Source organism: Microcaecilia unicolor, chromosome 13 (genome assembly GCF_901765095.1).
Source record: "Microcaecilia unicolor chromosome 13, aMicUni1.1, whole genome shotgun sequence".
NCBI lineage: Eukaryota > Metazoa > Chordata > Amphibia > Gymnophiona > Siphonopidae > Microcaecilia > Microcaecilia unicolor.
In genome coordinates, this window is record NC_044043.1 from 12,512,452 (window position 1) to 12,527,426 (window position 14,975).

Below are 14,975 nucleotides of genomic sequence, written 5' to 3' on the forward strand. Positions count from 1 at the left end.
CTTTGGGTCATAGGCAGCATTTCTCTTCCTCCAAACACGGCGAGTTGAGTTCATGCCAAAGAGCTCAATTTTTGTCTCATCTGACCACAGCACCTTCTCCCAATCACTCTCGGCATCATCCAGGTGTTCACTGGCAAACTTCAGACGGGCCGTCACATGTGCCTTCCGGAGCAGGGGGACCTTGCGGGCACTGCAGGATTGCAATCCGTTATGTCGTAATGTGTTACCAATGGTTTTCGTGGTGACAGTGGTCCCAGCTGCCTTGAGATCATTGACAAGTTCCCCCCTTGTAGTTGTAGGCTGATTTCTAACCTTCCTCATGATCAAGGATACCCCACGAGGTGAGATTTTGCGTGGAGCCCCAGATCTTTGTTGATTGACAGTCATTTTGTACTTCTTCCATTTTCTTACTATGGCACCAACAGTTGTCTCCTTCTCGCCCAGCGTCTTACTGATGGTTTTGTAGCCCATTCCAGCCTTGTGCAGGTGTATGATCTTGTCCCTGACATCCTTAGACAGCTCCTTGCTCTTGGCCATTTGTAGAGGTTAGAGTCTGACTGATTCACTGAGTCTGTGGACAGGTGTCTTTCATACAGGTGACCATTGCCGACAGCTGTCTGTCATGCAGGTAACGAGTTGATTTGGAGCATCTACCTGGTCTGTAGGGGCCAGATCTCTTACTGGTTGGTGGGGGATCAAATACTTATTTCCCTCTGCAGAATGCAAATAAATTCATATACTTTCCACAATGTGATTTTCCGGATTTAATTTGTGATGTGCTATCTCTCACTGTTACCAATAACCTACCCTTCAATTATGGGCTGCTCATGTCTTTGTCAGTGGTCACACTTACAAAATCAGCAAGGGATCAAATACTTATTTCCACCACTGTAGGTGCGGTTTCTAGAATAGCACTTATGTTCGGGAATCATACCTAAATTTAGGCATGGTCATTTGAAGCAAGTAAATGTGGTGCAAACACCCACCCCTGCTTGCCAGAAGAGCTATCCATTACTGGCACTAAATGCTGGTGGTACCTGGACAACTTTCAGGAGCCGTCAAAGCCTCATGTATTCAGCGCCAGTTCCAGCCATGGGCTGACACTGAATATAAGTACATAAGTGTTGCCATTCTAGGACAGACCGAAGGTCTATCAAGCCCAGTATCCTGTTTCCAATGGTGTCCAATCCAGGTCACAAGTACTTGGCAAAATCCCAAAATACATTTTATGCTGTTTATCCTAGAAATAAGCAGTGGATTTTCCCAAGTCCATTTTAATAATGACTGACAAACTTTTCTTTTAGGAAGCTATGCAAAACTTTTTAAACCCTGCTAAGCTAACTGCTTTTACCACATTCTCTGGCAACGAATTCCAGAGTTTAATTACACATTGAGTGAAGAAATATTTTCTCTGATTCATTTAAAATTTACTATTTTGTAGCTTCATTGTGTGCCCCCTAGTCCTAGTATTTTTGGAAAGAGTAAACAAACGATTCATTTCTACTCGTTCCACTCCACTCAGTATTTTATATACCTTGATCGTATCTCCCCTCAGTCGTCTTTTCTCCAAGGTCTAGTTCAGCTTGTCGTGGACAGCATTTTAAAAAATACTACCTGTCACGAGATGAATATTTCTTGGAGCAAAACTTACAATTGGAGATAAATTTGGCACCCAGAACTATTTCCTTTAGATTATGGGGCTCATTTTCAAAACAAAAGAATATCCAAAAAAGTTATAAGATGGCAGAAGGACAGTTTTCTCTCAGAAACGTCCAAGTTGCAATTTTTCACATCCCGATTTTGCTCCACAGTTCGTCCAAATTTCAAAGGCGTGCGATGGGTGTGTGTTTTGAGTGGGCGGCCCCAAATGATAGACTTTTTCTCCAATAATGGAAGAAAATGAAAATGTCTAGGGCCAAAATTAAGATGTTTTTGGCTATACCTGTTGCAAGCACAACTAAGTGGCCAAAAGCTGCCCTAAATGACCACTAAAAGGATTAAGGCATAATTCCCCTTACTCCCTCGGTGATCACTGACCTTCTTCCAGCCCCCTAAGATGCGACAGTGGCAGTATATACCTGCCTCTATGAAAGCTTCAGATATTAGAGCAGCAAGCAGGTCCCAGGAGTAGACTAGTGGTCAGCGAAGTGGACTGTAGAAAAGAGGACCCAGGTCTATATCCCACTCTAACATTGTGGTGGAATGTGTGAGCCGTCTAAAATACATTAAATACCTACTGTAACGACATATAGGTGACGCAAGCTTTGGAACTATTGTTCAGTGAGGTACAGTAGGTATTTTTCTGCTGCTGGAGGGCTCACCTTTTATGTGAAGTCCACTGCAGTGCCCCCTAGGGTGCTCCACTGCTCTGCTGGGATGTCTGTGTGGCCAGTCTACTAAGAATGATGGCCCCCAGTCATCCCAAATGGCTGATTTTTAGGCGTTTTTCTCTTGAACGTTTTATTTTCCAAAATGGACCCAAAAGAAAAACGCACTGAGCACAAAACATGTAGAAAACGTGTTTTTCAAACAAAAAGACAGATTTTTTTTCAGGTTCTAAAATGACTATCCAGCTTATAATTGAAAAAGAAAAACGTCTATATTGCGAGCCAAATCGGGAGATAGACGTTTATCTCACAAAAACGAATAAAGCGGTATAATCGCAAGCCGAATTTGGACGTTTTCAACTGCACTCTGTCGCGGATGCGGACAAAGTTGATGGGGGCGTGTCGAAGGCGTGGTGAAGGCGGAACTGGGGCGTGGTTATCGGGCGATCAGAGATGGGCGCCTTTCGCCGATAATGGAAGAAAAATATGCGTTTTTAGCGAGAATTTAGGGCACTTTTCCTGGACCCTGGTTTTCCACGAATAAGCCCCCAAAAAGTGCCCTAAATGACCAGATGACCACTGGAGGGAATCGGGGATGACCTCCCCTGACTCCCCCAGTGGTCACAAACCCCCTCCCACCACAAAATATGTCGTTTCACAACTTTTTATTTTCACCCTCAAATGTCATACCCACCTCCCTGGCAGCAGTATGCAGGTCACTGGAGCAGTTATTAGGGGGTGCAGTGGACTTCAGGCAGGTGGACCCAGGCCCATCCCCCCCCCACCTGTTACACTTGTGCTGGTAAATGGGAGCCCTCCAAACCGTCCCCCAAACCCACTGTACCCACATGTAGGTGCCCCCCTTCACCCCTTAGGGCTATAGTAATGGTGTAGACTTGTGGGCGGTGGGTTTTGAGGGGGATTTGGGGGGCTCAACACCCAAGGGAAGGGTGCTATGCACCTGGGAGCTCTTTTACCTTTTTTTTTGTTTTTGTAAAAGTGCCCCCTAGGGTGCCCGGTTGGTGTCCTGGCATGTGAGGGGGACCAGTGCACTACGAATCCTGGCCCCTCCCACGAACAAATGCCTTGGATTTATTCGTTTTTGAGCTGGGCGCTTTCATTTTCCATTATCACTGAAAAAACAAAAACGCCCAGCTCACAAATTGTCGAATAAAACATGGACGTCTATTTTTTTCGAAACTACGGTTCGGTCCGCCCCTTCACGGACCCGTTTTCGGAGATAAACGCCCATGGAGATAGACGTTTTTGTTCAATTATGCCCCTCTATGGGAACAACAACAACTGGGAGCCCCTGCATTTCACTGTCTGCTTTTTTCTGTTTTTCTCACGTTGGCTGCCATATTTCTCACACACCTGAGTAAACTCCACACTGGCTGGGTCTCCCAAAATGGATCCATCAGGCATTTGATAACCTGCGTACCGGATCAACTGGCTGTTCCACACTCTGAAATCATGTTTGCCATCAGTCCTTTGTGGGAAAACAGTGATGGTGGACCTGAGGAGAAAATGCAAAGAAAACAGATAATATATTTGTCCCCACTTTTCCACTTTTAACTTGAGCAGTGTGGCAGAACTGTGAAATGTAGTTGGCCAGCCTCCTTCATCTTTTTCAAGCCGTGGGGCCCAAACATCAAATAATGGGGTCTGAATAATGATCCAAGCAGCAGTGCTGGGACTACCCTGCATATCTGAAAGAGTTCCCAGGAAATACCTTTAATCACAATTACAGTTAGCACAATTGTTCACCCAAACTATTACGCCAAGTGAGCAACTCTGATAATACCAGTAAAGGAAACGTCCCTTTCAACGCACTTGATCTGCTCTCAAGCAGGCAACGTAAACACCTTTTAAAGGGCCATTTTCCTTACTTGCCCTGTTTTTGGCACTTCAAATTTCCCTGAATAAGTTAAGCACATACATGTGTATTTTATAAAGTAGAAAACAAAACAGCAGATCAATATAACATCCAAAGATTTTATTAATGATACCAGAATAAATAAAATCTTTGGATGTTATATTGATCTGCTGTTTTGTTTTCCACGTTGGAATTTGCAGATCGTTTGCCTTGTTGTTTTTTGGGACCCCTATTTTAGAAAGTATACGTGTAAATGTTAATCCTCCCCCAGGAAGATCCTGCGCTTGCTGCGGGGAACTGTATGTGTACATAAGCAGTATTCACACAAGGTTACCTGTGTATCAACCACTGTTCCCTCTAAGCTGAGCGGGAGTCCTCCAACCGCATTGCCACCAGTAGGGGGTGCTGCTTCAATATTGTGTTTTCAATCACTAGGGACAGGCAGGTTCCCTGGAGTCCTGCAGAGCTTGCCTGTCCCTCACGTTTGAAAATGTGGTAGTGAAATGGGGCAATTCTTAAAAATGGCAGCTAAATGTGGATACAACACAGAAGCATGCTTAGCGCCAATTTTCCGCCTAACTGGTTATAAAACAGTAGTACACCTTACACCAGGTGAATAAAAAGCATAAGATGGGGCACCATAATGGGCCAGATTCTATATATGGTGCCTAACAAAACCATGTGGTAAAGAGTTCCGCCTAAGCGTATTCTATACGCTTAGGCAGAAATCTTTGTCTCAAAAACGTGTCCATATAGACCAACGAAAACGTGGCCTAAAACCCTGCGTGTAGATTTATGTGCACTGAGCCATATAAATTTTCGAATGCCCACGAAATGTCCATTTCCCCACCTTTAGCCAAGCCCCTTTTGAACTGTGCACATTAGAATTTAGGCGCAGTTCATTACAGAATACGCTTAACGAGTTGTGCATGTAAATTCTAATTATCGCCAATTAGTGCTCATTATTGCTTGTTAAGTGTTATCAATGCCGATTGTTAAGCCAATTAAGTTACATGCGTTCTTATAGAATACACCTAGATTTTGGCGCGGATCTCTAGGCACGCTATATAGAAAACGGGGGAATGTGCCTTGCAACGTGTGCATCTGATACTATTCTAACATGTGTGCACACTGCTAGACAGACCGCTCATGGCATGCCTAGGCTCCGCCCACCGGTGCACCCCTTTTGCTCTTATGCGTCACGAGCAGGATTCAGTAAATGGTGTTGAAAAATAGACACTCGGAAAAATCAGCGCTCAGTGCTATCATGTGAAGGGTGCTCCGGGATGAGCACCCTTTATAGAATAGATCCTAATAGGATTCTGGCAGTCGAGGACGAACGCCAGCTGTAACCTGGTGTAGATCCTGGTAAGCAACTAGGGCGTGCATCCCCAAATTCTATAACACTATCAGGGGCATTTTCGAAAGAGAAGGGCGCCCATCTTCCGACACAAATCGGGAGCTGGTCGTCTTTCTCTCAGGGTCACCCAAATCGGCATAATTGAAAGCCGATTTTGGGCGCCCTCAACTGCTTTCCGTCGCGGGGATGACCAAAGTTCCCGGGGGGGGTGTCGGCAGTGTACCGAAGGCGGGACGGGGGAGTGCTTAACAGATGGGCGTCCTCGGCCGATAATGGAAAAAAGAAGGGCGTCCCTGACGGGCATTTGGGCGACTTTACTTTGTCCATTTTTTTTCACGACCAAGTCTCAAAAAGGTGCCCGAACTGACCAGATGTCCACCGGAGGGAATCGGGAATGATCTCCCCTTACTCCCCCAGTGGTCACCAACCCCCTCCCACCAAAAAAAAAATTAAAAAACATTTTTTCCAGCCTCAAATGTCATACCCAGCTCCATCACAGCAGTATGCAGGTCCCTGGAGCAGTTTTTAGTGGGTGCAGTGCACTTCAGGCAGGTGGACCCAGGCCCATCCCTCCCCCTACCTGTTACACTTGTGGTGGTAAATGTGAGCCTTCCATAACCCACCCGAAACCCACCTTCATCCCTAAAGGCTATGGTAGTGGTGTATAGTTGTGGGGAGTGGGTTTTGGGGGGGGGGGGGCTCAGCACACAAGGTATGGGAGCTATGCACCTGGGAGCAATTTGTGAAGTCCACTGCAGTGCCCCCTAGGGTGCCCAGTTGGTGTCCTGGCATGTGAGGGGAACCAGTGCACTACGAATGCTGGCTCCTCCCATGACCAAAGGACTTGGATTTGGTGGTTTCTGAGATGGGTGTCCTCGGTTTCCATTATCCGTGAAAACCGAGGTCGCCCATCTCTAAGGTCAACCATCTCAACATTTAGGTCGACCATCTCTAAAGTTGACCTAAATGTTGAGATTTGGGTGTCTCCGACCGTATTATCGAAACGAAAGATGGACGCCCATCTTGTTTCGATAATACGGGATGCCCCGCCCCTTCGCAGGGACGTCCTCAGAGATGGGTGCCCTTAGAGATGGTCTTCCCCGTTCGATTATGCCCCTCCGTGTGTAATTCACTGGAACGCCCCTGACCTGCCCACACCCCTTTGGGGTTGCATTGGATCTTTATAGAATCACACACAGCCAGATCAGAGCGCAATTCCAAATTAGAGTCAATTCATGCCAATCACTGATTGTCAGCAGTCAACTGTGGATTGTTAATGGCTTCTGAACTAACTGCATGCGGATCGCAGGGCTGCACGCAAACCTGGGCACCATTTGTAGAATTTGGGGGCATTTGACTAGCACGTCAATTTTATAGGACAGAGCTTAGCACATACATACATAGAAACTAATTTAAGACATTCACACATGTATGTGCACCTGTTCTATAAATTAATGTGCTCGATTGATGTCTAAATTTAGGTACCCTTTAAAGAATTGTCCTTTAGCTCTGCACGTAAAATACTGCTTTGCCCATTTAATTTAGGGGCCCTTTCACTAACCAGCAGTAGGGCTAAAGCACTGGTAGTGCGCGCCAAATCGACACCACAAGCGGGGCAGCACGGGTGCCCGGCGGTAATTTCAAAGTTGGCGCGCACTCTTTCCCACGGTAGAAATATTTTTCTATTTTCTAATGCAGGGGGTGTTCCTGGCAGTAATCAGTCAGCGTGCCCGCATCTGCACTCGCTGTATGATTACCCCGTGGTTAGTATGTGAGTCCTTCCCGCTAAGTCAATGGTTGGCGGTAAGGGTTCAGGCAGTAAATAGCCATGCGTTACTTTTGATTTTACTGCCCCATAAAAAAGCCCTTTTCCCAACCGAGGACATCCACACTACCACAGGCCACTTTTTACCTCAACTTAGTAAAGGGGCCCCTTAATGCACTGATTTATAGCCCACCATTTTCATTAAAAAAAACAAACAAACCCCTATACAGAGCAGGTTACATGTAATTATCAACCCTAACAGGGCCCTCCCAATTTCCCATCTACCCTAAAAAAAAACCCCAATTTCATTCAAACACTATCTCAAATATTATGCTATTCTTTCAAAAAACAAGTCTTAAGTTGTTTCCTAAAAAGATTTTTCAAACCCTCAGGAAGTTTATTCTAGAGCCCAGAAGTCATCCCTTAAAAGCACCGAGCCCTCACCCTACCTAACCTAAAATCTTTAACGGACGGCAATTGTAGGTTCCACTTGCCATTAAACAGTAGCTGTCTTCTTGCTGGTGTAATACATTTTCACATACCGTAGGCACCAGCTCTGTGGGTACTTGAGCAGCGCCAATATTAACCAAACTCCTCTGCTTGTGTCCAGGGAGGGATCATTTCTATCGGGTTTAGTACCCCTAATCATTTTGAAAAGTTGGCTCCTATGATTAAGTAGGGTCCAAACATAAAATTTTAAACAAAATTCTAATTTATATAGGTAACCAATGCAGTACATATAGAAGAGGTGTCACCCATCCTAAATATTCCATATGTAATCATCCGTGCTGCTGCGTTGTTTGTTTTCTGCAACTTCTTTACTTCATATCCTAAATAAATTGCATTACAACCTCTCTGTCTCTGAAGAGTTCTGATCTTCTGGCTAAAGAGATCAAACACTGACCGGCTGATATTCAGCCCGTGGGAGGCAGGCCAGCTAAGTGATAGTCAATGGTGCGCGTAGCGGACGTGCCTAAAAAATGAAATTACTGTCTGGGCCATGCTGTAGCCGGGCAGTAGTTTCAAATTGATGCGTGTTGTGTGCACGTAGGCACCAACGCGGCTTAGTAAAAGGGCCCCCAAGTTAATATTCAGAGCTGGCCAGTTAAGTTGATAGCGTCCAATGATAGGACTGCTATATAGGTGGTCCGATTTGGCCACTAAACTTAGCCGGCGAAGCGCTGAATATTCGCAGCTAGCCAGTTAGCTGCTATTTATATGTCACCTAAAAAATCGGCGCTGAAATCAGTGCTAAGTGTATTCTATAACTAGGCGCATAAATTTCAGAACGCCCAAGAAACACCCATTTCCACGCACATAACCATGCCCCATTTTGCTGTGTGCTTTAGAAGTTCGGAGCACATCGGAGCTTTCCGACTTCTGCGCCTAAATTCTAATCAGTGCCAATTAGTGCTCATTATTGCTTGTTAAGTGCTGTTCTCAGCGCTCATTATCTTGTTAAGTTATTCACATTGTTATAGAATCCACGTCAATTTTGGCATGGATCTCTAGGCACGCTATATAGAATCCGGGGGTATGTGCTAGGCGCTAACATTCTGCGGAAATAACTATCCCATGCTGAATATTAGCATTTAGCCGGCTAAGTGCTATTTAACTGGCAAGAGGCATTCCTGGCCTGTTAAATAACACTAAATATGGGCTGATGAGAAACTAAGGGTGCCTGCAACAACCAAGATACACCAATGGAGAAAAAAGCAAAGTAAATTCACAACATACCTTATGTTTCCTTTATTTGTGGCATGTTTAATATGACGGCAGATGTGTTCAAACATTTCTTTAGCCGTGGTAGCTTTACGGGCATCAAACACCTACCAATTTCAAAAAAACAGAAGCCAAAAAAGTGCCAACAGAGCAGTTAGTAAGAGCATTTTGACGTTGATTTCCTTCCTAAAGAAATGTGAGCCCTATTGAAAAAGCCACTTAAAGGCATACATCTCATATTGTAACTGGAATTTACAAACTCCGCTGGTCCAGCATTGGCAGATGAAGCAACATGGACCACTGGGTATAAAGCGGAGAATTATTGATCGATAGTTGTACCACCTTTATGGAATAACCTTCCCATTTGGCTTCGTCATTAATCCTCGTTATCTAAATTTACTAAGGTGTGCTGACAAATGACCTGCGGTAGCGTAGGTCATGGGGTTTGGGCGCACGCAGAGTCATTTTCCAGCGCACCTGTAAAAAATGCCTTTTTAAAAATGAAAATTGCCACGTGTCCATTTTGGGTCTGAGACCTTACCACCAACCATTGACCTAGTGGTAAAGTCTCATGCAGTAAACGGGCGGTAATGACCTACGTGCACCAAATGCCAGTTGGCGTGTGTCCAATATGTGCGGCAGAAAAGAAAAAATTATTTTTCGGCTGTGTATATCAGAAATGCGCCAAAAATGAAATGACCACGCGGTAGCTGTGTGGTAATTCCTTTGGGTGTGCATAGACGCTTACGCAGCTTAGTAAAAGGGCCCCTAAATATTTTGAAAATGAGTCCCCTTGGTAAACTGGATGAAGTGCATGTGGGATACGAGGGTGGACATTTTGAGAGATTTTTGAATTTCAAGGAGCAATACTGGATATATCATTGAAATATTGTGATACCATTTGGCTTGAATGCGGAGGTGGAATGAAAGACATTAATCTAACTAAAAACCTCTGATTGGTCTGTTTGGGTCATGTGTTTAGTTTTAAAATGTTAAAATAACACTGCCGCCATTTTCTGCTTGATGTGTTTTCCCGGTGGTGTTTTCCCGGTGGTGGGAAGCGGGACTGGTGGTTGGGAGGCGGGGCTGGTGGTGGGGAGGTGAGGATAGTGCTGGGCAGACTTATACGGTCTGTGCCTGTGCCAGAGCCGGTGGTTGGGAGGTGGGGCTGGTGGTTGGGAGGCGGGGATAGGGCTGGGCAGACTTATACGGTCTGTGCCAGAGCCGGTGGTGGGAGGCGGGGCTGGTGGTTCGGAGGCGGGGATAGTGCTGGACAGACTTGTACGGTCTGTGCCAGAGCCGGTGGTGGGAGGCAGGGCTGGTGGTGGGGAGGTGAGGATAGTGCTGGGCAGACTTATACGGTCTGTGCCTGTGCCAGAGCCGGTGGTTGGGAGGTGGGGCTGGTGGTTGGGAGGCGGGGATAGGGCTGGGCAGACTTATACGGTCTGTGCCAGAGCCCGTGGTGGGCAGCGGGACTGGTGGTTGGGAGGCAGGGATAGTGCTGGGCAGTCTTATACGGTCTGTGCCAGAGCCGGTGGTGGGAGGCGGGGCTGGTGGTTCGGAGGCGGGGATAGTGCTGGACAGACTTGTACGGTCTGTGCCAGAGCCGGGGTTGGGAGGCAGGGCTGGGGAGGTGAGGATAGTGCGGGGCAGACTTACACGGTCTGTGCCAGAGCCGGTGGTTGGGAGGTGGGGCTGGTGGTTGAGAGGCGGGGATAGTGCTGGGCAGACTTATACGGTCTGTGCCAGAGCCGGTGGTGGGAGGAGGGGCTGGTGGTTGGGAGGCGAGGATAGTACTGGGCAGACTTATACGGTCTGTGCCCTGAAGAGCACAGGTACAAATCAAAGTAGGGTATACACAAAAAGCAGCAAATATGAGTTATCTTGTTGGGCAGACTGGATGGACCGTGCAGGTCTTTTTCTGCCGTCATCTACTATGTTACTATGTAAGATATTAGGAGATGTATAATCTTGGTGAGTTGGGCTTCTATATTTAGAATGTGTTTTGCTTTGTTTCAGAATAAAGTGGAAAACGTGAAACTCCCTTGATGCAGCCAAACTTGTGAAACATGAATCCATGTCAGGTTGCTGTTTCTAGCCTGCTATTTTTAAAGATGATATGCAAACAAGTGAGAAACTTTTTTTTGAAGACGAAGCTGATGTGAATAAAGTGTTGGCTCATGCATTCTATTTTAATAGTAAGAATGATGTTGATATCTGTATAGACGTCAATGCGAAGAAATGCAAAGTGATGCATTTAGGGAGTAGAAACCCACGAGAGACGTATGTGTTAGGCGGGGAGAGTCAGAGAGGTACTGAGGGGGAGAGGGATCTTGGGGTGATAGTATCCGAGGATCTGAAGGCGACGAAACAGTGTGACAAGGCGGTGGCTGTAGCGAGAAGGTTGCTAGGCTGTATAGAGAGAGGTGTAATCAGCAGAAGAAAGGAAGTGTTGATGCCCCTGTACAAGTCCTTGGTGAGGCCCCACCTGGAGTATTGTGTTCAGTTTTGGAGGCCGTACCTTGCGAAAGATGTTAAAAAAATGGAAGCGGTGCAAAGAAAAGCTACAAGAATGGTACGGGATTTGCGTTCCAAGACGTATGAGCAGAGACTTGCTGACCTGAACATGTATACCCTGGAGGAAAGGAGGAACAGGGGTGATATGATACAGACGTTCAAATACTTGAAAGGTATTAATCTGCAAACGAATCTTTTCCGGAGATGGGAAGGCGGTAGAACGAGAGGACATGAAATGAGATTGAAGGGGGGCAGACTCAGGAAAGATGTCAGGAAGTATTTTTTCACGGAGAGGGTGGTGGATGCTTGGAATGCCCTCCCGCGGGAGCTGGTGGAGATGAAAACGGTAACGGAATTCAAACATGCGTGGGATATGCATAAAGGAATCCTGTGCAGCAGGAATGGATCCTCAGAAGCTTAGCTGAAATTGGGTGGCGGAGCAGGTGGGGGGAAGAGGGGTTGGTGGTTGGGACGCTAGGATAGGGGAGGGCAGACTTATACGGTCTGTACCAGAGCTGGTGATGGGAGGTGGGACTGGTGGTTGGGAGGCGGGAAATACTGCTGGGCAGACTTATACGGTCTGTGCCCTGAAAAAGACAGGTACAAATTCAAGATATGAGTTTATCTTGGGCAGACTAGATGGACCATGCAGGTCTTTTTCTGCCGTCATCTACTATGTATGTTACTATGTTAAGTATATAAAACTTTTTATTGGGCCAGTGAGGACAGGTACAGCCCATTGCTTTTTGTGAGCTAAGAATGGCTTAAGATTCTGATGGTCTGAGATAAATGGAGACAGTTTTCTTTTTTTTTTTTTTTTTTAACATGAGCGTTGTTTGTTTTGAGTCTCTATAAAACAGGCATCAATTAGATACATTTTTTAAATTTTGTATAGGTGCCCTGTTATAAAATTATCTTCCACATTCATTAGAACAATAATGAATAAAGAATCCAGCCATCTTCTTTAGCTGGTCAGTTTGCTGAATTTAGTAACAAATTGTGTTTAATACTTTCCTGTACAGCTATGTATTTCATTTGAGAATAAAAACCCATTCATCCTAGGAAGTAAGAAATGGAAGAGAGTAGGCATCCCAAAAGGTTTATGTGATCCCCTTTCCTTGGTGGATTAAAGTGCTGACCCTCCTCCAGCACGTGCTAAGAAAGGAAGGGACTTTCTGAACAGAGGAATCAGGCTGCAGCTGCTTTAGCAGGATATAAGACAATCAATTTGGTTTCAGAAAATATGGAAAAATATCCAACAGAGTAGAATTGCTATTATAAATTATAACATAATTTCCTGTATAGTGAGTCATGTAGTGGTATATTTAGATTTTAGCAAAGCCTTTGACACAATTCTGCATAGATGACTAATATACAAACTGAGTACTCTCAGTATGGACCCTAAAGCGACTGACTGGGTTAGGAACTGGTCGAGTGGAAGGCGACAGAGCTCTTTCTAAGGCAAAGAATGCGCTGCAAGATTTGGTTCTTGGGCCGGTTCTTTTTAACACTTTCGTAAGCAATATTGCTCTCTAGTAAGGTTTACCTCTTTGGAGATGATACAAAAATCTGCAGTAGGGTAGACATCCTTGACGGTGTGGATAACATGAGCAAGGAGCATAGTGAAGCTAAAGGAATGATCTGGAATTTAGCAGCTTAGATTTAATGCTAAAAAATGCAGGGTCAGGCATCAGGGCTGCAAAAAACCCAAAGGAACAGAACAGTTTAGGGGGTGAAGAACTTTTCTGCGCAAAAGAGGAGCTGGACTATGATGTGATCATACGTGATGATCTTAAGATGGCCAAACAGGTAGAAAAGATGACAGTGAAAGCCACAAGGATGTTGGGTGCATAGGGAGAGGAATTGCAAGGAGGAAAATGGAGGTGATGATGCCCCTGTGTAAGACTCCTGTGAGACCTCATTTAAAATATTGGGTACAATTCTGGAGACTGCACCTTCTGGAGACTGCACCTTAAAAAAGATATAAACAGGATGGAGTTGGTTCAGAGGGTGGCTACTAAGATGGTCAGTGGTCTTTGTCATACAGTGTATGGGGACAGACTTAAAGACCTCAATACGTAAACTTTGGAAGAAAGGCGATGAGAGGGGAGATATGATTGAGACATTTAAATGCACAGGAGGTGAGTCTCTTTCAATTGAAAGGAAGCTCTGGAATGACGGAGAATAGGATGAAGGTGAAAGGGGATAGATTCAGAAGTAACCTGAGGAAATACTTCTTCATGGAAAGGGTGGTGAATTCGTGGAACGGCCTCCTGCTGGAAGTGGTGGAGATGAAAATTGTATCTGAATTCAAGAGCGCTTGGGAGAAGTACATTGGATCTCTAAGGGAGTGATAGGGACAGTAGATGGCATGGATGGGCACACTGGATAGGCCATATGACCTTTATCTACCTAGAGTTTTCTACACTTCTATGTATGTGTTGTAAGGGCCCTGGAGGGAACCCAGGAGAACTGGAGAGTTGGGGTCCAGTAGGGGATGAGGGAGAAATGGAAAGTCTGTGTCAGTCATATAATGAAGAGGAACGTATTGCCTTTAAGGTCTGCACCCTGATTCACAGGATCATCTATGGCGAAGTTCCCAAATACATGCCTGGCCTGGTTGACTTACCACCCAGAAATAGTTCCAGTTCTACCCGATCCTACCTGAATTTACATGACCCCGATTGTAATGGCCTTAAATACAAGTCGACCCATGCCTCCAACTTCTCCTACATAGGTACACAACTATGGAATGCCTTACCCAAATCCATAAAATCAACCCAGAACTATCTAGACTATCTATTTTAGAAAACTATTGAAGACCATCCTGTTCAAGAAGGCTTACTTCCCAGACTCAACCTAACCTATCCATTCATGGTTCCCAGCAAGATTCTTCAACCTTATTAACTAGTAACTATGTACTTTCTTTTGATACCTTTGTTGTTTAAATGGAACATATTTGTTACCTTACTTTTACATTGTTTAATTGTACTTTTCTGTACTGTAGTCTTCCCTATGGTTCTATGTAAGCCACATTGCACCTACAACTAGTGGGAAAATGGGGGGTATAAATGTATTAAATAAATAAATATATACATAGTGGGGCTATTCTGTAAGGAGCTGCCTAGTTTAGGCAACAGGATGGTGCATAACTACTACTACTACTATTTAGCATTTCTATAGCGCTACAAGGCATACGCAGCGCTGCACAAACATAGAAGAAAGACAGTCCCTGCTCAAAGAGCTATGTAATAAAAGTGAGCCAAGTATAGGACAATCAAGCCATTGTGACATCACTGATGAGGTTGGCTCTTATTGGTGGACTGAGGCATTATGACATCACAACATTAGCTCTGGTTACAAGAGACTACTACTACTACTATTTAGCATTTCTATAGCGCTACAAGG

The 14,975-nt window shown here is 45.1% G+C and overlaps 1 protein-coding gene across 1 annotated transcript in view; it reads right to left on the reverse strand.

Moving 5' to 3' along the window:
- Nucleotides 1–14,975, reverse strand: part of NOS2 (nitric oxide synthase 2) — a 115,751-nt gene that overhangs the window by 79,944 nt on the left and 20,832 nt on the right. Inside the window, exons 6-7 of the mRNA XM_030222499.1 lie at nt 9,066–9,157; nt 3,702–3,843 (exon numbers count right to left, since the gene is read on the reverse strand). Coding sequence (XP_030078359.1) covers nt 3,702–3,843; nt 9,066–9,157 — 234 coding nt within the window. The remainder of the gene's footprint in view (nt 1–3,701; nt 3,844–9,065; nt 9,158–14,975) is intronic.